The 23,535-nt window shown below is 45.6% G+C and overlaps 1 protein-coding gene across 1 annotated transcript in view; it reads right to left on the minus strand.

Annotated features, from left to right (window-relative positions):
* Positions 1 to 4,692: 4,692 nt before the first annotated feature.
* The window catches only part of MYL10 (myosin light chain 10), a 28,725-nt gene continuing 9,882 nt past the window's right edge, over positions 4,693 to 23,535 (minus strand). The window contains exons 2-7 of the mRNA XM_021005801.2: positions 18,536 to 18,628; positions 16,970 to 17,045; positions 15,858 to 15,962; positions 11,214 to 11,292; positions 6,316 to 6,364; positions 4,693 to 4,959 (exon numbers count right to left, since the gene is read on the minus strand). Of these exons, the coding sequence (XP_020861460.2) occupies positions 4,861 to 4,959; positions 6,316 to 6,364; positions 11,214 to 11,292; positions 15,858 to 15,962; positions 16,970 to 17,045; positions 18,536 to 18,628 (501 nt within the window). The 3' untranslated portion in view covers positions 4,693 to 4,860. The remainder of the gene's footprint in view (positions 4,960 to 6,315; positions 6,365 to 11,213; positions 11,293 to 15,857; positions 15,963 to 16,969; positions 17,046 to 18,535; positions 18,629 to 23,535) is intronic.

Consider the following 23,535-nt stretch of genomic DNA (forward strand, 5'->3'; position numbering starts at 1 on the left):
TGAGTCTTGCCTTTGCTGGAGACAAGGCCATATCTGGTAACTGCAAACCTACAAGCCCAGAGATGCCAGGGTGGAATGTATGAACCCCAGCTTGGAGCCCTGCAGGCAAGCAACCTGGTATCCTAGACTAGGCAAGGCTTTGGTGTCTTGACTACAGGAAAGAAGGCTGGGCCCTGCTCGGGATCACTGGGCAGCAAACAGGCTGAGCAAGTTCTTAAAGATGGGGCTCCCAAGGTTTTGGCAGGGATTTCTGCGAAAGCTGAGCTCCTAGAGAGTACAAAAGAAGTCAGGATGTGGCAAAGACCCAAGCCAGGAGAAGGAAGGCCTGAACACCAAAGACCTTTCACACACACACACTGCTATCAAGCGCTAGGAAGGTTTTTCTACCCCTTCCTGGGTTTTTTTCCCCAATCATCATTATCCAACCTAGGATGGAATCATTTATTCATTTATTTATTCAATATATATTAATTGACAAGACCCCCCCCACTTAAAAAAAAAAAGGCAGCGGAGAAAGACTTAGTTTTAGAATTATAGAACCTGGGATCAAATCCTGTCTCTGTCAAAGACCTGTGTGACTTTGGACTAGTCACTTTTCCATCAGCCTCAGTTTCCCCCTCTGTAAGATGAAGAGATTGGACTACATCAGGGATTCTTAACGCTTTTTGTATCATGGATCCATTTGGCATTGTGGAGAAGCCTATGTATGTCTCCTCAGAATAACATTTTTAAGTGAATAAAACATAATACACCAGATTACAAAGGAAGTCAATTCCACTGAAATATGGTTATACGCATATGTCCAATTACCTGCCTTTTCAATGGGGAAATGGGGAAAGAGGGGAAAGAATTTGGAACTCAAAATTTGGGGGGAAAAGAATGTTTGAACTGTTTTGCATGTAATTGGGGAAAATATTAAATTAGATTTTTAAAAAATATAGTTATACAAATATGTAGGATTTTGTTTTTGTTGTTGTTGTTTTTCAGTGAGGCAATTGGGGTTAAGTGACTTGCCCAAAGTCACACAGCTAGGAAGCATTATGTGTCTGAGGCCAGATTTGAATTTAGGTCCTCTGACTCCAGGGGTGGTGCTGTATCCACTGCACCACCTAGCTGCCCCTATACAAATACGTTTTAAAGAAGCCCAAAGATCCTAGGTTCAGAATTTGGGAAAATACATGAGTAGGCATGTGTAAGTATCTACACGGATGCTCACAGACAAAGCTGGCCTCTTAGGCAAAAGGGACAGCTGTCTACGTAGTGTGATGTGAGTGGCCTGGGAAGATCCTTCTGTCCCCAAATATCTCCCCAGTGGATGTTTGCAATTCCGTAATTAATGATGTTGGGAGCTAGGTGATGCGCTGGATAGAGCACTGAGTTTGAAATCAGTAAGACTCATCTTCATGAGTTCAAATCCAGCCTTAGATACTTACTAGCTGTGTGACCCTGGGCAAGTAATTTCACCCTATTTGCCTCAGTTTCCTCATCTGTAAAATAAGCTGTAGAAGGAAATGGCCAACCACTCCAGTATCTCTGCCAGGAAAATCCCAAATGGGGTCACGGAGAGTCAGATATGACTAAATGTCAACTAATGACATCACTCCTTGGGTTCAGAATTGCTTTCTTCAGGATTCTCTCTTAAAATACAACCACCAGAGAGGTGAGGGAGTTGAGGTATCACTTGAAAAATATATCTTCCCACATGGTGAATGCATGGAATAGCTGTGCCCACTTATGCTTGTTTGTTACCAAGTTGTGGGAAGGTTGGAAAGGAGAAGAGAAATGGCAACAGTGATGTTCTCCTCCCCCATCTTAAAAAAAGTAAAAAAAGGATAAGAATTATTGAAGCCCTTTTTAAAAACATACAGAAACTATTGTGTTATAAGAAATGATGAACAGGCAGATTTCAGAAAAACCTGGAAAAACTTGTGCGATCTGATGCTGAGTGAAGTGAGCAGAACCAGGAGAATGTTGTACACAGTAACAGCCGCGTTGCACGATGACTAATATTGATAAACTTAACCCTTCCCAGCAATATAAGGATCTAAGACATCTCCAAAGGCCTCATGATGGAAAATGCCATCCACATCCCAAGAAAGAACTACGGAGTTTGAATGCAGATCGAAGCATCCCGTTTGCTATTTTTTTTTTCTTCTGTTGTGTTTTGTTTCCTCTTTCTGGTGGTTCCTCCTATTGGCTCTAATTCTTACAACATCACTAATGTGAAAATATGTTTAATAGAAATGTATATGTATAGCCTTTATCAGATTGTGCACCATTTTGGGGAGGGAAATGGAGAAAAATTTGAAGCTCAGAAGCTTATGGAAGTGATTGTTGATAATTCAAAATAAATTAATTTAAAAAAAATAAAAAAATAAAAACAAAGAAGAAAACAGAAGGGGGTTGAGCAGGAGACACAGACAAGCAGGACAGCTGTGAAACTTTGTTGGGCTTATTATAGAATTCTGAAAAGAGATCAAAGTGATACAAAGTGGAGATGTGTGGTTTCATATGTAATCTCCTTTTCCCTTTCTTTCGTATGGAAATGCTCAGCTTGTCAAGTCCAAAATAACCCCCCAGATGATCTTCATTTACTGTGTGTATGGAGGAGCGGGGAAGGGGAGCTAAGTCTGTGGGAGGGGCTCCAGGAGGGCTCGGCTAGATTTGGTCCGAGGTCTGTTCCACCTTTGCCAAGATTGGGGGGTTGGGGGCAGGGGGGAACATGTTCGCCAGCAACACCTGGGGGGAGGGTGAAAGGAGGGAGGCAGGAAGAAGTCTGTAATGTTTAGGCTGGGTGATATTTCCTACAGTCTCCCCACCCTGTGATTAGGGGACAGACACCTCAGTTAAAGTCAAGGGAGGAAGGGCATGATCTCACCATGATGTCCACTCTCAGCGGTCTCTAGATGTGCAGGCCCTGAGGTCAAGGAACACGACAGAACGCAGGCTTGTCGGTGCCTGGGGCTCCAGTCTGCCCTTCAAAATTTTGCAGCTCATCTCTCTATTTCTCTCTGTGTCTCTCGCTGTCTCTGTGTGTGTCTTTTTCTATCTCTCTGTCTCTCCTCTGTCTCTCTCTGTTTCTCTGTCAGTCTCTGTCTCTCCTCTCTGTCTCTCTGTTTCTCTGTCATTCTCTCTGTGTGTCTCTGTCTGTCTCTCCTCTCTGTCTCTCTGTCTCTCTGTCTCTCTCCTCTGCCTCTGTTTCTCTGTCAGTTTCTGTCTCTGTGTGTCTCTGTCTCTCTATCTCTCTGTCTCTGTTTCTCCCTCCCTCCCTCTCCTCCCTCCACCATGCCCCCAGGTCCTCCCTCAAAGTGTCCTTGCAGCCAGTCAGGGGTCTTATCTCCCTCCGGTACCTTGCACAGGGTTGTCCCCGCTTCTCACCTGAGTGGAAGTGGGAATTCAACTCACAGAAGTAACCACTTCTCTTGCCCCTATAGCCCCCACAGTCATCTATTCATATATGGCTCTTATCTGCGGGGACTGAGGTTAGGCATGGGATGGCCCTGGAGGACTGTCAGTGGAGAGCTGAAGTGAAAGCAAAGGCAGCTGGGAGAGGGGAGTCTAGGGGAAAGTGGGACAACAAGTCCCTTTCGGAGTTCTGCCTCGGGCTATGTATGGGCAAAGGTCAAGCCCAGCCTGGGGAAAATAAATTCCTTGTGTCACTGCTGCCCAGGGTCCACACAGAGGTGGGTCCACATCCTTCTCCAGCTTGTCATTCCATGGCTCCTTCTTGCTGTCAGGTACCTGGCTCCACAAGAAATACTAGCTCTGGGATCACAGGGCCTGGGTTCAAATGCTGACTGCCATTGAATACCTGCATGATTTGTGATAAGTCATTTTACTTTCTCAAGGTTCAGTTTTCTTATCTATAAAAGGGGAGAGAGTTTGGACCAGATAGCTTCTCAGGTCTAAGGGCAGAAAACTATTTCAAGGTGGCCCGGAATTGTTAAGAAGTTTTTCCTTAACATCGACCTCACTTCAACTTCCAATCTATGGTCCTTAGGGTGCAATGGTCAAGTCAATTGTAGTGAATCTTATTTAAAATCAGAGTGAGAGACTTTGCCTTCCGAAGGGATTGGCCGTAAGATTCTTAGGAACAGAAGCTTCCTCTGGGAACTTAGTGGCTATCCTTAAAGGTAAGGACTACAGTCTAACCACTTGGAGGGTGGAGGGGAGGGGGAGAGGCCAACAAATCCACCCATCAATCAATAAGCTTTTATTAAATGCCGCTGTGTACCAGGAGCCAAGCTAGGTGCTGAATAGGTTATCATAGGACTTTCTGAAAACATCTTTAGTGTCACTTTTTAAAATAAATCTGTGCAATAACCCCAAGATAAACCAACAGGCTCCCTTTGTTTCCAACCCAGAATTCGATTCCACTTAAATATCTAATGTAAAAGGCTGTGGAGTGGAAGAGAATTCTGGTTCCCAAAGACCCTTTATGATGCAACAGCTAGGAGCATGGAGTCTGGCCCAGGCAATGGGTGGTTGGGGGGGAGGGGCTGCCAAGATGTTTCCTCTATCCTATGGGCCATCTGGTGATCATTAAAACTGTCAATAAATTAAAAGCAACGACTCGTCAGGAAAATTCCAGCCGAAACCACCAAAAGTTTTTTTTTTCTCTTAAGTGTGGGAAAAACTAACAAAATTGGAATTTTCAGCTTTTATCCAGGCTAGAACATTAAATAGAATAACTTTAACCTCATTTCCATTTTTTAATTATTATTTTTGGTTCTTTTTGGATGAGCCACATGCCAGTGGGGAGACTCTTCTTCTCTCTATCTCCGGTAGAAGCTTCCTCATCCCTTTCACCTTTGCCACTAAGTGCTTCCAGAGAAGACACTGGGGGCTTTCTTCCTCCACCTAGTCTTTCTCATCACCATGGGTGATGACATAGCACAGGTTCTTGTAATCGAGATTGCCACGCACATCTGGAGGGAAAGCTGTAAACATCTGTTTGATCTGGAAAATAAATTCGAGAAACAGGCATCCACAGGGTGGAGAAGGGGGAGGAGAAGAACCCCAAATCCTGTCCAGCTGGCCTCCTGTCGGACAAAGACATGCCTTGTCCAGTCTCACTGGAGCAAGAGGTCTGCTCCGAACCCTTGTCCAAGTCCACTGAACCCTCCCAGCCTTTGCTGAGCTCAGGAAAGCCTCGAGCTCTCCTCCCCATATGGATCCTAACCAGGCCTTTCCTGGAGGGTCACAGACCATCCCAGCATCCAAGCACTGGTGGGAACCGCTGAGGTCACCGAGTCCAGCCTATCCCCAGACCTTCCTTGGACTCAGTCCCTTGCTCAGTTAATCAAGGAAAAATCGCCATTTCCCTTCCCAGCCCACAGTATGTGTGAGGAATGAATGTGCAGAATTCTTCGGAGAATCCATATTTGGGCATCTGAGACAGTGGCATTATTTTCCTCCAGAGTCACCCACCAGTAAGAGTCCCCCAAAGAAAAGTGAGGCTGAGTTCCTACCCTCAAGAAGCTTACAGTCTTGTTTTTCAGACCAAACCTGTGATTTCGTCAGTATAAGCAGCTAGGTGGGTAAATAGATAGAACTCTGGGCCTGGAATCAAGAAGACCTGAGTTCAAATCCAACCTCAGAGGCTTACCCAACTGTGTGACTCCAGGCAAGTAATTTAATCTCTGTTTGCCTCAGTTTCCTCAACTATAAAATGGGGATCATAACAGTACCCAACTCTCACTGGGTCGTTGTGAAGAGCAAATGAGTTAATATTTGTAAAAAGCACTTGGCACAATGCTTAGCACATCGTAGGTGCTGTAAAGATGCTTATTCACTTCCAATCCACCAGCATCTGTTCAGTAACTTAAGAGTCTTAGAGAGTGACCTAGGGTCCCTGAAAAGGAAAATGACTTGCCCAGGGTGACACCAGTAGTATGTATCAGAGACTGGACTTGAACCCAGATCTTCCTGACTCTTAGGTCAGCCCCCTGTCCACTATCTCATGGTTGTCTGTCTACAATCTAGCAGGGAAATGTAATAATAACAATTCATTTACTGAGCATTTTGCAAAGTGCCTGCTTTCCTCACAACCACCCTGCAGGAAAAGATAACAGCAGCATTGGCCTCACTCTACGTGGATACAGAGGGAATCTTTGTTTTTGTCAGTGTAGGGAATTCCTGGGATCAACCAATCAATCTTCAGCAAAACTTACTTTTCTAGGTGAAGGAAAACAGGTCCCCACCCTGAGAGGAAGGGACCTTGCAAGGTCATCACATCCATCCCCCTGCCTCTGGGGAGGATTGTACCTTGTGCATAGAACAATCAAATCCCGAGGACAGAAAAGATGACCTTACCTCCTCCTCGCTGAACCGGTCTGCCTGTGTCATGAGCCTTTCTTTGATGCTGTTAAAATGAAAACAAAGCAAATTACTCCATTTCATGGCAGGAAACCATCAGGCCTTGGAATCGTGGCCGTGATCCTGTCTCTAAGACTCAGTCTCTTCTTCTGCACAACATGGGGAATGAGCCGAATGCTCCCTAAGCTGCCTCCCAGGCCTCGTGCTGAGGGATTGTTCCAAACGTGGTTGCGTGAAGCCATGTTCTGGTCCAGCCGTGGCCAGAGACCCCCCACAGCTTCCTCCCCGGTGAGGACACCGGCCACATTTAGAAACAGCATCAGGGATTTATCTCCCTCCTTCCCATGTTATTTATTACTGAAGTTATTTGCCTTGAAACAGAATATTGTTTTCTCCAGCTAGCCGGCTTCTGCTTCTTATTCCTCTGGGTAATAAGCTACAGATGATCATTCTCCCAGTTGGTGATGGCTCCGTCTTCCCTTCCTGCCTCTCACTGTGCCTCTACTCCCTCACTCTGGAAAACCTGCAGCCGTCATGAATCATGGAGGGTTGGAACTGGTGGGACCTTCGCAGTACAAATGGGGAAACTGAAGTGGAGAGGGAGAAGTGTCTTTCTCCAAGTCACACAGCAAGTTAATATAAGAATCAGAATTAGATCCCACATCTCCATTCTCCTACTGGCTGCTCCTGGGCAGGTCCCTAAGAAACTTCCAAAGAATTCTTCCTCAATTCTCAGCCTTCAGAGATGACCCTGCTTGGAAATAAGACCACTAGGATGATACAGCAGCACCCCCCTTCAAAGCCAGATCTAAAAAGCGAGAAATGATGCCTCAGTGGCATTCCCTCCCCCAGCCCCCTTCAAGGCCCTGAGCTGTGATTAGAACCCAGCACCCAGGCACTATAATATTGGCTTATTTTTCCTCCACTTATTTGTTCTTTCTATCCCTCACAGCCATCAAAAGTCATCCCCCTTCCTCATACCAAAATCCTCTTCCAAAAAGAGCTCCCTGCCTCCCCCATCAGATCCAGCCCCCCAGCCCACCAAAGCTGGTCCATTTCTTGGTTCGTTTTCTCCTAAAGTTTTTAAGGCTCAGGATTAACTAACCTTCTACGGGGCTCCAGGGCAAATGATGCAGTTGTCCAAGCTGCAGGATGTGGGGAAGAATCAGGTAGATTAGTCCCTTCCTAATCCCTGAAATTCCCCTTGGGTTGGAGTCTTAATTCTTTGGGCTCAAGATTGCCCTCTCCAGGCACCTCGCTCAAAATGCAAGCACTACCACAAATCTCTAGCAGATTGGAGACAGAAAGATCATTAGGCTTCAAAGTATTTATTACAGACCTTTTTGAAATAGCAAAGAACTGGGGCAAAGGAGGAACTCATCAATCCGGGAATGGCTGAGCAAACAGGAATGTAATGGAATTTTACTTCACTATAAGAAATGGTGTATGTGACAAATTCAGAGAAGGATGAGAAGACATATGAAATGATGCAGAGGGAAGTGAGTAGAATCAGGAAAACAATATGCACAATGACCATGATAATGTAAATAGAAAGAACAAAAAAAGCACTGAAAGCTGTATAATTATAATGGTCAAGCTTGGGTGGTCCCTAAAAAGAGGGGAGAAAATGTGCCCTCATTTTACAGATGAGGAAACTGAGGCTTATCCACCTAATTATTTCAAAACTTCAAAATGAGATTAGTCACCAAATTTTAGGGTCATGGTTTTAGAACTGGAGGGGAAATTAAAGGCCATTCATTCCTGTCCTCTTATTTTACAGATGAGGAAACTGAGGCCCAACAGACAAATAACTGCACATCCTCCATGTAGAAAGACCTTAAAGGTCATCTAGTCCAAGTCTTCATTTTACAGATGAGGAAACTAAGCCCTAAAAAGGTAGTGAGAGAGAGAGGCAGGAGTGGAACTTAGCTCTTCCCACTGCATGGACAGCTGGTTTTATCAGCATTTTCCCCTGGGACTCCACCATGATTTCCCCTGACTTGCATGTCTCTGGAAAAATGGGCATAGGACTTTCTGCAGCATTTCCTGCCTTCCTCTCCCCTCCCCTCACCAAGGTCTGCCATCTCTTAAGTCCTCAGAGGTGCCTTCCATGCATTTTATGGGAGATGCCACCCCTTGTCCCATTGGGCAGTGAAAGCATCATGGGTTGTGAAGGTCAAGGTCATGGCGGTGCTGATGAGGGGATGATCATCCCCCAGCATATAGACATAAACTTGACAATCTTGGGCTTCATGGGCCTACATTTCTACTGGAAAATTTGAACTGAATGCTCTTACTGGAGGAAGTATGAGCATGGGGGAGGGGTATGGAGAATCCAGTGTCTAATTATAATCTTCTGATGCCCGGCTCACCCTCCCTCCCCTGGCAAGGGCACAAGGAAACCAAGTTAAAGACCTATGTGCATTTTCCATTATTTATTTTATAGGGGAAGGAGAAGTCACAGTTTCCAATGTTGAAAGTTCTGTCCTTTTCACATACTATTTATTTCTGGAAGAAAAACAAAAACTTCCCCCCAAACAAGACAACAACCAGAGCCTTCTGGTGCCTTTACAGAAATTCGTGCCTAGCGTCTTGATGTGGGTCTCTCACTGATGAACAGTCTGGCCAGTATCAACTGGTTCTAATATTGAAACTATTTTGCTGTTCCTTTGATTTGCATACAATCTTTTAAAAGATTATCATTGGAATCTTCGGGGCAAGTGACTTCCCCTGATCCAGCAGCACATGGAACGAGGGCAGAGGAAGAAGGAAGGGGGTGGGGAGATGGGGGCCTCATCATGGGGACCTCAGGAGAACCACATTATTGGGAACATACTAGGAGAGGCTGCTGTCAACTCCCTGAATTCTCTCTCCCTCCACTCCTGGGGGAGGAAGGATGTAGAAGGTACCAGGGGATCTGTTAGAAGTGAGAAAAGAGGGCCAGGGCTGTACATTGGTAAAATATACTGCCCCCTGCCCATCTGGAGACCCATTCCAACCTCCAGCAGATGGCCCACATGAGTCAGAACTTTCCAGACGAGAGGTGAAAATGCAAAAGGAGATGGGACACAAGCCATGCCCACCCCCACCCCCCCGCCGGTTCATATGGAGATGAACAAAATAAATGTTGATTAAAGGTCATCGAGGCTTTTTTTCCCCTCGAATTATTTAATTATTTTAATATGGAACACAATTATCGTTAAAACTTAAAGTTCTAAAATATGACATTAATTGGGCTTCGAAGATCCATCTTGAAGTGGGGAAGAAAAGCATCAGCCCAAGAATCTGTTACAAAACCTTCAAATCTCTAACCCAGGGGAGCCCATGAGTACAAAGGGAAACCTCAAAGACATTTCAGGAATTGATTAAATGGTTTGCTCAGTAATGATCAGCATTACCCTCAGGTCTAATAAGGAAACATCACGGTCTCCAGTGGGGACAGACTAAAGCAACTGTCTACTTTGAACAGAGCAGAGAGAAGGGAGCTCTGACCTTTCAAGAGAGGGGAGTTTGGCTGGGGGGAGGGAACTGTCTTCATTTTCACTGTGAAATACAAGTATCATCTATAGGAAATAGACCAAGAGAGTCTGGATTGAAAGGCGCATTGCTGCTGACTGCAATTCCCACTGGGATTCCCCTGCCTCATTTCTCGCCTTGTAACCTATGTCCATTTCAGAAACTCACTTTAGATCCCCTTCAGGTCATCTAACAGCATTTCTCGAAAATCATCTCTTAAATAATCTCCAGATTTATTCAAAAAGCTCCCAGCCTTGCTACTGTTTGTCAATGCCCTTTCAAGGACCCAGTCAACCACTGAAGAGGGAGGCATTGGACAAAACCCAACCCTGTGTGACCTTGGGCACATCATTTAACCTTGCTGTGGCTCAGTTTCAGCTTAGAGTCCATGAATCCCATGAGCCAAAGCTTCAGAGACCTATACCTTGAACTTCGATCATGTCACACTTTGGGCCCAGTAGCCATTATATAGAATCGGTGGATTTCAGAACTGAAAGGGACCTCAACTACCAATCAATCCATACCTTGGAGGGGAGGGGGCATGCTGGAGCCAGCTTATATCAGCTTATAAGAGCTGATTGTTAAATGTTCAGCGTGAGCATTAACATCTCAGAAATTGGCAAATACTACACACCAGAGATATTATGGAGGTAAAGTCAATTTGGCAACAGATTGAATATGGGGTGGGGGGCGAAGAGACAGTGAAGACTTGAGGGTGACACTTAGGTTGGGAGCCTGAGAGCCTGGGAGGATAATGTTGCCCTCTACAGTACTAGGGAAGGCAGGAAATGGGTAGGGTTTAGGGGGAAAGATAACAAGTTTGGTTTTGGACATAATGAGTTTAAGATGTCTCCTGGATGTCCAGTTTGAGGCATCACCATGGTCTTTCTGCTGTCTTTCTACACAGTGGAGAGAGAGGACACATTTGTCTTAGAGTGGATCCTTTAACAAAACTAAACAGTGAGTAGTTATAATGACCAAACCTGGTCCTAAAGAAGAGATGAGAAAATATCTTTCCCCTGTGTGTCCCAGGGATGATGCCATAATTGTCTACCTGTCTAGGAATAGAGACAAGATGAAGAAATGCTTTCCCTTGTGTCACTCCAAATGTGGGGAGCCATGCAAAATGCTGTTCACTTCATACTTCTTCTTTCCTTAGAGAAGAAGAGGACTACGGATGGAAAATTTTTCATATACTGTGCGGTGTCATCGCTATGGTAATTGGTATTGCTTGTTTGTTTTTCTTTGTTACAAAGGGAGACTTACTAGGTGGGCTGGAATAGGGGGATTATATCTGGAATGACTGTGATTTTTTAAAGTCATCAATAAAATGTTCATTTAGAAAAAAATGAAGGGGTCCTTTTGAAAGGTGAACTTACAAGTCTGCCTTAAGGAAACCTTTTCCTTCAACATCAAAAATCTTGAAAGCATGCAGGATGGTCTCTTCTGGATCTGTGCCTGGAAGGACAAAACAGACAAAGAATGTTTCATGTGGCCAGGAGTCCCTGCAGAGAAGCCAAGGCTAAGGAGAGGTAGGGTCTGCTTCAATAAAATCAGGATGGTCATGGTAAAGGACAGGCTTCTTCACCAAATCCCATAACTTTTCTCTTCCCTCCCTTGAAGTTTAGACTAATTTTTTTTGAAGTGGGTCCTTTATTTTTTTTTCTAAATTAAGGTTTTATTGATGCCTTTTAAAAAAAAAAATCAGTCATTCCCCTACTCCTGCCCACCCAGGAAGCCTTCCTTTTGTAACAAACTAGAACAGCTAATTAAAATCAGTTTTGGAAGGGACCCTAGAGGTTAGCTACCCCTCCCCCCCCCAACCCCTTGGTTTTACCAAGGAGGAAAGCAAAGCCCAGTATGGTTGAATGACCTATCCAAGGTCACACTCAAGCTAATGTCATAGCTGGGACTAGAATGGAAGTCCCCTGCCTTACTGGAGGCATGCATGGAAATAGCAGAAAGCTGGATGACATCAGTGACCAGTCAATAGTTCTTCTTGGCTCATCCTAGCATGAGTATGAAGAATAGTGAAATTCAGCTGCGGAGACAGGCTCCTATCAGGAGGTAAGGTACCTCAATAATTTTGTCCTCAAGATAATAGGGAGTCACTGAATATTTATAAGCAAGAGAGAGAGAGAGAGAGAGAGAGAGAGAGAGAGAGAGAGAGAGAGAGAGAGAGAGAGGGTTCATTAGAAAGATTAAAGCAGCCAGCATGGGGAGGATGGATTATGGTGGTTATCATCCTCCTTCACTTTAATTGCTGCTTATCATAAGCTGAGGGTCATTACAGGCAGCACTTGGGTTTGATAGAAGCCAGATTTGGGGAGGGGGTGGAGAGGGAGTTTGCAATGTGGTCAAATACAGCAAATGAGACTTATTAGTTTTATTATTATTTAAATGAATACACCTTGCTCAGGGCTATTCCTTCCGTTTTCAAAGGGTAATGGACTTGACCGATTATTGCTTAGTGAGGTTTTTGGTGGTTGATACTGTAGTTTTTAAATTTGGGGTTGGGGAGTTTTAAAGGTGCTATTTTCTTGATAGGTGGAGCAGTGGAGAGACCCTGGAGCCAGGAAGATTCATCTCTCTGAGTTCAAATCTGGCCTCAGGCATTTACTAGCTGTGTGACCCTGGGCAAGTCACTTCACCCTATTTGCCTCAGTTTCCTTATCTGTAAAAATGGGCTGGAGAAGGAAATGGCAAACCGCTCCTGTAGCTCTGCCAAGAAAACCCCAAATGGGGTCACGAATTGTCGGACACAACTGAAATGACAGAATGGAACAGCTGTGAGCTAAGTGCTAGGGATATAAAGAGGCAAAAACATCCATCCCTGGTACGAAGGTGCTCCCAGTCTAATAGGGAGACAACATGCAAAGAAATATGTATGCACAGGATAAATTAGAGAGATCAGCATAGGAGAAGGCATGATTCCAGGTCTCTGTCTATGGGCCTATGAATTTCAAGGCCAGGTGCAGGGAAGATTCCCATTCCCAGGGTGAGAATGGGGCCTGTTTGGAGCCAGACTCCACTGCGTGTGGGCAGGAGATGGTTTGTGGGGGTGTGGGGAGGCTTCCTTTCTTTCCTTCCTGCATGCAAACTGCCTCTTCTCCCCTGCACTAGACACGAGGCCCAGCACAGCCAGGCTGCACCAGGCAGCCTTTATTGATTAGCTGGTAAATAGAGCGGCCCTTTTGATGTGCCTGCATCCCTGCTTTCTGGACAAATTGCATTACTCTGTTTCCCTGTAGCTACAGTTCCATGTGGATGGCATTAACATAAATGGAGTTTTGTTAGCTGTTCATCTGGCACCGTAATATCAATGTACAAGGCTCGGTCTTGTCTCCAGAATCCCAGCTCACCCTTTATGACAGAAATCAATTACAGCGCCGCAGATTTCCCAAGGAAGGCACCTTTCAGCATCCTCTTGGAACCGTGGTTGCAAACGAAAATCCCAGTCCGATGGCCAGGTCTGGCTCCCTGCGTTCTGTTCCCTTCCTGACTCTCTGGTCCCACTACAAAGGCTCTTCATCCCAATTAGCTTTGATTGGCTCCGAGCAGCCTTTTGGCTCAGCATCGTTTGCATGACAAAAGCCCAGCCAGAGGGGCCTGACAGGCCCAGCTGTTTCCCCCTTGTCAAATGGAAAAAAGCTGGCCTCCTCCTGGCCAAGAGGAAGCCTGAGGATGGCGGACTGGGGACGTGGCACCCGCTTCCCGAGGCCTAGGGCTCTCGGTGACATGAAGGTGGGACCCGGAGGAGGGGGCTAAGGTCAGAGAATCAAGAGAGGGAAAGAGGAGCAGGGACCCCGGCCTGTGCATCTCCTCCAGCCCCATCATCTTTCAGAAGAGGAAACTGGGGCTCTGGGTGGAGAAGTGACCTAACCAGGGTCACACAGCTGGTAATCACAGCCTCACAGACCCAGAGTTGGAAGGCCTCCTCAGAGGCCATCCAGTCTAATCCCTTCATTTACTGATGGGGAAACTGAGGCCCACAGTGGTGAACGGTGTGTAGGATTGTACAATGATGAATGTAGGTCAAGAAGGGACTTCAGAAGCCACGAAGTCTGACCCTCTCATTTCACACATGAGGAAACTGAGGCCCAGAAACGTGTAAGTGACTTGCCCTAGGTCACACAGGTAATAAGCGTCAGAGGAGGATCTGAATCCAGATCCTTTGACTCCAGGGCCATTTTCCTTTTCACCAGACTGAGCTGCCAGGGTAGTCTTTCCCAGTTGTCTGTCTCAGCCAATTCCTAGGTTTCTTTCCCCTGCACAGTACAATACAGACCGGCCCTGAATTGGTGTCAGTTAAGGCAAACATAGCTCTTAATTCAAAGCTACTAGAGAGATCCCCTTTTATTCCTAAATCAAGCCATCAGATAATCCCAATTCAGTTCGTTCAAAGTCCATCCCCGAATCCCTTGTGTTTCACGTTAACAAGGTTCTGCTGTAACTTTTGGATAATAGTTTTCACTGGGAAACCTGAAAACAAGCACTATGGCTCTAAGCTTATTGGTAGGAGTATATCCCTCCTGGTCACTTCTGAGCTGACCCTTCCAAATGGAGCCAGACCAAGACATGTGCTCCTCCTGGAAGAATTATGAGGCCCATTGGGCCATGGGAAGAAGAGAAAAGTAACTAACTTTGAGGTTGGGAGAAAGGAAGGAGGGGGAGGAAAAGGACAGAGGAAGAAAGAAGAGGAAGGGAAGAGAAGAAAAAGAAAGGAGAAGGAAGGGGAGGAAGGAGGAAAGGGAAGAAGAAGAGAAAGGGAGAAGAGGAGAAAGGGAAGGGAAAGAAGGCAGATATGGGAGGCAGAAAAGAAAGGAATTAAGGTCACTCCTTCCCTTCTTCCCATCCCTCCCTTCTTTCCCCTCTTCTCTTCCCCTCTTCTTCCTTTTTTCCCTCCTATCCTCTTCTCTTCCCTGCTACTTCCCCTTTCCTCCCTACTCCCTTCCTTTTCTCCCAACCTCAAAGTCCTGCTTGTTTTCTCAGAATTCTTCAGATCAGAAGTGGAGGAAAGTGAAATTAGGACATGAGTAATGGTCTGAGAAAGTCCTGAGAGGTGGAGGGATTGTAGGTTTCTATGATGGCACAGAATCTACTTAAGAAAGGTGAGTCATAGGAAGAGGTAGAATGCCAGGCGGCAACTGAAATGCTAACCACCACCTCTCCTACTTTGGCTATGGATGAAGACACACTTTCCCTCAAAAAAAGAAAATCTCCCAGCCTAGTTTTTCATTCCCGCTAGGACATCCCTCAAGGCCAGCCAGCCCTCTTAAGCTCCTTCCTTCTCTTTTCCAAACCCTGAGACCACAAACACTTCCACCCTTGCATGGGAGTTCCGGAGGGCCAAAAGGATGGAGGGGAGGTATTGAGACAACTGAATATCATTAGAAGGCCTGACCATATGGAAAACCTGTGTGACCCTGTCATTGTCATTGATATTATCTGCCTTAGTTTCCTCATCTGTAAAATGGGGGTGATAATAGCCCCTACCTACCAGGATCGTTGTCAGGATAAAATGAGATAATATTTGTAAAGCACTTTGCAAACCTGAAAGTGCCAAATAATGCTAGTTATTATTATTATTCATTATCATTTTAATAAGGAAGGCAACATGTAGGTAGTTTGATAGATACAAGACATACAAGAGAGATGTGAAGTAGATGGAAGTTAGTTCCAGAGAAGAAGGAACTAGCAGCTGGGGAGACAGGGAAAAGCCTTCTGCCAAAGGCAGAGTCTTAAACATAGCCAGAGAAACCAAGAGGTAGAAATGAGGAAAGAGAACATTACAGGTATGGGGGTGGGCGGTGGGGGCAGAGCAGGCAATAGACAGGTTCAGGAAAAGTTGATGGCGGCTAATGTTAGAGGGACCACAAGCAGCCAGAGCTCGAACATGGCTGACTTAACTCCTAGACTCTTTCCAGAAAACCATCTTCCAGGCCACGCCCGGCCTTCTGCCCTGTCCCCCAGACATGCCCTTCCCTCTGCCTGTTTCTGCCTCTACTCAGAAGGATGCTCACCTTTCAGCTTCTCACCAAACATGGTCAAGAAGACGGTGAAGTTGATGGGACCAGGAGCCTCCTTCACCATGGCTTCCAGCTCTTCATTCTTGACATTGAGACGACCTGTGAGCAGAGGTTCAAAGGGAGTTAAGGGACACTCAGTGGGTGATGGGAAGTGAATTGGACATGTAATCAAAAGAGGAAGGCCTGATTTCTGACTGCCATTTGCTACCTGAGTGACCTTGGGTAAGTCATTTGACCTTTCTGAGCCTTAGATTCCCCATTTATAAAATAAGGCTAGTAATACCTATCCATAAGCTAGGCGGGCACCATAGTGCACAGAATGCTGGGCCTGGAGTCAGAAAGACTTACCTTCCCCAGCTCAAATCTGGACTCAGACACTTACTAGCTGGGTGACCCTGGGCAAGTCACTTAACTCTATTTGCCTCCATTTCCTCATCTGTAAAATGAGCTGGAGAAGGCAATGACAAACCGCTCCAGTATCTCTGCCAAGAAAACACCAAATGGGGTCACAGAGAGTCAAACGTGACTGAAAAAAACCAATTAAAATGAACACAAGGAACTTGGTGGCCTCCCTGTCCCTACAACTGAAGAAGCCGGGAAGCCGGATCCCATTAGTCAGCCCAGCTAGATAAGGTAAGGCCTTTGCTAATAGCCAAAAGCACTTCTTCTAATTGGCAGAGACTCTGAATATTAACTATTCACCGATTCCCCAGGGATCCTCCCCAGCTTGAAGCAGGGCCAGCCCCCAAACCAAAGCCCAGAAACCGGGTCAAGATTCCACCCTCCCTCTCTCTCCCTCCCCAGTGTTCAGTCCTTCTTGACCCAGATAGGAACACACCCACAACATACAACAACCTGGTACTCTACCTGAGATCTCAAACCTCACTCACAATTCCATTAAAACAGGCCCCTCGCTCCCAGCATCAAGCTCTGTATAGAGGAGGGGTTTGCTCAAAACTGAAGGAATGAATATTTTTACTACTTACCTCACAAGCTTATTGTGAGTATTAAATAACAACATGTGTGCAGATGTTTGTGACAGTAAACCATTCTATTAAGTGGAGCTATTGTGACCCTCATTCTAACTCTTTATCTCTGAGCATTACCCAGGGCAGCAAAGGTGTCTCTCAGGTCATTCTTATCAATGAAGCCATCCCGGTTCTGATCCATGATGGTGAAGGCCTAATAAAGAGCAAAAGGCCTGTTAGTACCTGGTTCCTTCTCAACCTCCTGCTCCCCTCCCTCCCTCCCAGCCACGAATATGATTTTATCATCACATGAGAACAAGGGCCCAGATTCTGTTCCACATTATTCATCTCTCTTCAGCCTATGGAACTCTTGGGCATTACATACTTTCAACACATCGATTCATGTTGGTGAGAAGCTTAATCAAATCCACTCAAACTTCCCTTTACCAAATTAACACTTGGTGAAACACGGAGCTGGGTCCCAGCCAATGCTGTTGGCTCCAGCCATTCATTTTAACCCATGAGGGATTTTATTTATGAGGCTCAAGGGATGGTATTTCAATGACCCCAGCCCTCTTCACACCCATTTCTATGGACAGACCAGCTAAATGCCCAATTCATTCTTCCCAGAAAGAAGGAAACTCAAGTTGGGAAAGATGTGGGCATAGTACAGCAAAGCACAGCTTGTCAAGACAATTAGTAGACAGAGCTCAGGAAGAACCATTTTGGATCATAGTTTTAGAGAAGATAGGACCCCCAGAGGCCATGTAGTCCAACCGCCTCATTATACAGATGGAGAAACTGAGGGTCAAAAATGAAGTGATTTACCCAAGGTCTTCTGTGGCAGCCCAGATGCAGTGGGATGAAGTAATGGGCCTAATATTCTCTGACTCACCCACTCCTTTTGGACATCAGTATCAAGTCCTTTTGAGAGGGGGAAAGCCCAGTTTTTAAATCATAGGATGATAGCTTTTAGAGATAGCTTTAGAGAAGGGGCTATAGGGACCAATTTCAACCCCCTCATTTTATGGTTGAGGCACAGAGAAGTGAAATGACTGTTCAAGGTCATGCAGGTATTAACTATCAAAAGACAGGACTCAAAGCCAAGTCCTCTGGCTGCTTAACTACATTGAATCCTCAAGTCTACCTCGCTTTAAGATCTCAATGCACTCTTCAAACACTGGGTGTAAATCCACATTTTATAACTTGAGTCCAATTTCATGTGTGCTCAGAAACTAAGGATGGGAGCTGACAATCTAAAGAAAGTTTTGGGGGTGTATTCCTAGAGCGTATTCAACACCCCAATCTACTCTCTTTTCTTCCTCTTCTCTTTTTTCTCCCCCTTGTTCTTCTCATCTTTTCGGGGTTTTTTTGGTTGTTGGGTTTTTTTGTTTTTTTGGCAATTGGGGTTAAGTGACTTGCCCAGGGTAACACAGCTAGTAAGTGTCAAGTGTTTGGTCTGAGCCGGATTTGAACTCATGTCCTACTGACTCCAGCACCAGTGTTCTATCCACTGCACCACCTAGCTGCTCCTCTTCTCATCTTTTCTTGTCCCTTCTCTTCTCCTCTCCTTTCTTCGTGTCTCTCATCTTTCTCTCTGTCTTCCTACATCTGGATTTTCACACATACAGTTTGCTTAGAGAAACCGGTTTCGACTCAAGTTTGGACAGGTGGGGGCCTTGACGCCATTTTGGAGGCACCAACCTCTTTGAACTCCTGGATCTGGGATTGGTCGAACATGGAGAACACGTTGGAGCCAGCTCCCCCTTCTGTCTTCTTCTTTGCCTTTTTGGGAGCCTGCAAAGAACCAATGTATAGGTGACATCAGTCATTACCACCTCAACATGCAGACACAAGCAGCAGCAGCCACCACGGCCCACGGCTTCCCAACACCGGGGCAGAAAGTCCCCGTGGAAACACCTTGGAGAAAAAGTTAAAAGCCCTATATTATTAAAAACCATATTATTACCATCCCTACCTGTGTTAATAGCCATACCAGCTCCCCACTCCCAAAACAGAGAAAGAGCAAAATCCTACTGAAGCCTTGTAAATAAGTATCACATCTTCCCAGTCCATTACTGTGTAACCAGCCCACCCACCCTTGGGGCATAAGGGAAGGGATCATTAAGCTATAGGGCAATGGTGTTCCAAAGGATGTAACAGTCTCCACCCTCAAGGACTCGAAGAATAGAATCATAGAATTTCCAAGCTTAGAGATCATCTAACCCAGTCCTTTCATTTTACAGACGAGAAGATTAAAGCTCATTCTAATTGCCATTTCCTACGCTTTAAATTTCCATCCACATCCCAACCCAAGCTCCCCCTGCTGAAATGTTCTCCATCCTTCAGATGCCACCCTGTCCATGAAGTTCATCAAAACAACTGCAAAAACATTTAAAAAAATTTAATTAAAAAATTTAAAAAATGTAAAAAAGACAACTGCCTCTCTTCCCATTTGAGGGGTGGGTGTGAGAAAGGGTTATGGATGTTTGTGTACTTCTTTTCTTTTCTACTAGATTACAAGGCCCTTAAAGACAAGGACCAGGTCTAACTCATGAGTTAGAGTAGGTGATTAATAAACGTCTCTTGGACAAATGAAGGTATGGCCCACCAACAAAGGTGGTTGACTATACACGGATTTCAGCAAGACATCTGACAAAGTTGCCACGTGAGCGTCTCCGGTGGAGTCTTGGGGACAAGCCGGACAGATCCAAGCATGATGATGGTGTGATTGAGTGGATTCAGAAATAGCTATATGACTAGTGTTTTCCAGCTGATTGGTCTCATGATCATTCCCACCTCTCTTTCTAATTCCCCATCTTTCCTCATATACTGGTTGCTTCCCAGAGGCCTACAAGCGTGCCTAGATCTCCTCCATCCTTGAAAAACCACCCTCACTAAACCCTACCAACCCCTCAAGCTAGCCTCCTATATCTCTCCTTTCTTTTTTTAAAGCCAAACCCCTCAAAAATACTATCTACGCTCACTGCCTTCATTCCCTCTGTTCTCAGTCTTCAGAACGCACTACAGTTGTCCTTCCACCATCATCCCTCAGCAGCAGCTGCCCTTTCCAGAGTCACTGATGATCTCTTCGTTGTTGAGGCTGGTGCTCCTTTCTTCATTCTTCTCGACTTCTCTGAAGTATTTGAACCCACGGATCACCCTCTCTTCTAGACAGTTTCACTTCTTTGGACATTCGGGACCTTCCTCTCTCCTGATTCTCTTCCTACTTATCTGACCATTCTTTCTCAGTTCCCTTTTAAGGGTCATCATCTACAGCACGCCCCCTAACTATAGTGGTACTCCAAGCCTGGTGCCTGAGCATCATCTCTCCCATTCTCTCTGTCTCTCTGCCTCTGTCTCTCTATTGCTGTCTCCCTCTGTCCCTGTCTCTGTCTCTCTGTCTCTGTCTCTGTCTCTCTGTCTCTGTCTCTTTCCTGAATCCCATACCATCTTTATAGTCTTTCAAGCCTTATTACACATTACTTCCCTCCGAATTATGGTTAAACACTGTGGTCCAGCCAAACTGCCTTCTTAACCCTTCTTTACACAGGATACTGACTGTATCCCCATATCTACAATGCCTTCCCTCCTTAGCTCTATCTCCCCAGAATCCCTAGTTTTTTAAAAGGCTCAACTCACATGCGACCTTCTATATGAGACGTTTCCTGATATCCTTGGTGGTTCATGATGAGAAATCCTGGTATTGGTTATGACCTCCACTGGCGTACAGGGCATTGACACAGATAAAATCACTGATTTATCAACATGTGAAATTCAATGTAAAATCTTGTACTTGGGTCTAAAAAATCAGGATGGACAGAATGAAAGAAGGGCGTGGCAGGGCTAATGCTCATATAAAAATGACCTTGACTTTTTAGTGGATCTCCAGGTCATCATGAGTCAACACTATTCCATGGCGACCAAAACAGTTAATGCAATCTTGGATTGCACTAAGAGAGGAAGACTGTCCAGAAGAAGAGAGGTCCCAATTCTGCTATCCTCTGCCCTGATCAGACCACATAGGAGTGTTAAGTTCGGTTCTGGGCATCCCATTTTTAGGAAAGATGTCAACAACCTCGAATTCATCCAGTGACAGGGAGGAAACTGGAGACCATGCTACATCAGGATCAGTTGAAGGAGGTAGAGAGATTTGGGGTGTAGAAAACTTGGGTGAGAGAGGAAAGCTGTCTTCAAGTGTTTGAAAGATTGGATTACACCTACTCTGCTTTCCCCCAAAGGGCATAAATAGGAACAATGTGTGGAAGTTACAAAGAGACAGATTTCAGTTGATGAAAGGAAAATTTCACGATAATTAGAACAATCCCCAAATGGAATGGCTGCCCCAGGAAGGAGTGAGTTCTATTTCACTGACTAGAGACCAAGATGAGCCTGGAAGACCACCCATCAATATTGCTGTAGAGGGGGGTTGGTTCATGTAACGCCAGCAGTAGAGGCAGAATTCCACAGTGCATAGAGAGCTGGCATTGGAGTCAGGAAGTGCTGGATTCGAGTTCTGACTTGGACACAAACTGACTGTGTTGCTTGAGCTAATTTACTTCACCAGTCAATGCCCCTAGGCAGCTCTCTCAAGGCTGAAGAGATGAAATGCTTTAGGAGAGTTCGTCCTCACTAGCCCCCTACACTGATGAAATCACAATTCTAAGATAAAAAGTAACAAGAATAAATTGAACTAAATTGATAGATTGTCAATGGGAAGGGTGGGCAGGAGGAGGTGTGGACCCAGCTGATCGGGGGACCCATTGATTATTTTAAGAGCCTCATGCTGGTGCTAGAGAAATCATGGCAGTAGAAGCTGGTCCCTGGATGTATGAAGGGGTGTGTGTGTGTGTGTGTGTGTGTGTGTGTGTGCGTGTGTGTGCGCGTGTGCACGCGCGCGAGTGTATACACAGCTGGGTAGTACAGTGCACAGAGGGCTGGGTCAGGACATCTTCCTGAGTTCAAATCCAGCCTCAGAAATTTACCGGCTGTGTGACCCTGGGCAAGTCACTTAGCCCTACTTACCCAGGTTTCTTCATCTATAAAATGAGCCAGAGAAAGAAATGGCAAACCACTCCCGTGTCTCTGCCAAGAAAACCCCAAATGGGGTCACAAAGAGTTGGACACAACTGAAAATAACTGAACAAGAGCAAAGCATGTGTATTTGTATGGGAGAGGAGGAAGGAGCAGTTCTTGGAGGGGTATGAAATCAGAAGGTGACAATTAGTTCATCATTCAGGAGAGATTGACCAGGAACTTGGGAGACAGGTGTGATTTGAAGTAGTGTGTATATAGCAGGAGTGCAAGGGGGGTTGCTGTCTGGCATGACTCATTTGGTGACTGCGAACTGAGGGTCCGCCTTCAGGAATCTGGATCCTAATGACTTCCCCTTTTTTGGTGTCATGGACCATTTGGCAGTCTGGTGAAACTTATAGAGCCCTTCTCAGAATAGTGACTGAATATTCTCCTTTACCAGTCCATAACTGGCCAGTCGGGGGCCTTAAAATTCCACCATTAGAGATTCATTCCTTTGGATCTTTAAGGTTATCTAGTCTTTCAGAATCCTCTGTTAAATATCCCTGATAGTGAGAAAACTACTACCTACCAGCATTTTTGTAGGACTCATAACTCCAGCCAGGTAGTGCAGTGGATAGAGCACCGGGTTTGGAATCAGGAAGACTTCTCTTTATCTTCAAATCTAGTCTCAGATAGTTACTAGCTACGTGACCCTAGGTAAATCAATTCACCCTTTTTGCCTCAGTTTCCTCATCTGTAAAATGAGCCGGAGAAGGAAATGGCAACCCACTTCAGTATCTCTGCCAAGAAAAACCTCACATGAGGTCACAAAGAGTCAGACATGATTGAAAACCCTTGGGACAGAGATATAGGATAGACTCCAGAGAAACAAGGGCTTAGCTCCAAGAAAGCCAAGAAGGATGTATAACTGCAAGAAGGGTGGGTGCCAAAGCCAGACTTCTGGCATCTGTCAGCTATTAATAGAAATTGCCCAGTCCCACCGAAGAAGCCACATGTCATCGTCCGCTCCCCACGGAATGACCGCTTGGGAATCTGGCTTTCCAAGGCTCCAGAGCCTATGAGACTCCCAAGTCTCCACTCCACTCATCAGGGCTCCTTGTGTTCAGACTGCTATTCAAAACCCAGCTCTTAACGCATCAGTCCTGGAAGTTGATACGATTTAGTCTGAGGGGCAGGAGGCTAGGACCGTGAAGGTAATGCAGGCTAGAGGATAAAGGGAGGACAGTGTGAGCTGGGGCCCTGCACACTTGGCCTCCTAGCTGGGGTCAGTAGAAAGAGTACTGAATTTAGAGTCAAAGGGCCTAGGTTTAAATACTGTCTCTTCCACTTACCTGGAGTCAATCGCTTAACCTCTTATTTATTAATCCGTAAAAGGGGGAGCTGGATTGGGTGATCTCACAGGTCCCTCTATACTCCTAGCCTGGCCTGTGGGTAAACGGGACCGCCCTAGAAGGGGAGGAGGTGCATTTCCCCGAAGGGAGGCTGCTTCTCCACAGATCTCTCTCCCTGCCTGACAGACAGCACCAGGTGGGATGGGCAAGCCTGGCACTGCTGAGAAACAGACCCATAAAGAGAAAGGTCCTTGTCAAGAGAATACTGGCTGAGCCAAAGGAGCATGTAATTCAAAGCAACTAGCTGCCTTTCCCCAGATTCCAAGATACACAGCT

The sequence above is a fragment of the Phascolarctos cinereus genome, unplaced genomic scaffold (genome assembly GCF_003287225.1).
Source record: "Phascolarctos cinereus isolate Bilbo 61053 unplaced genomic scaffold, phaCin_HiC Scaffold_5;HRSCAF=322, whole genome shotgun sequence".
NCBI lineage: Eukaryota > Metazoa > Chordata > Mammalia > Diprotodontia > Phascolarctidae > Phascolarctos > Phascolarctos cinereus.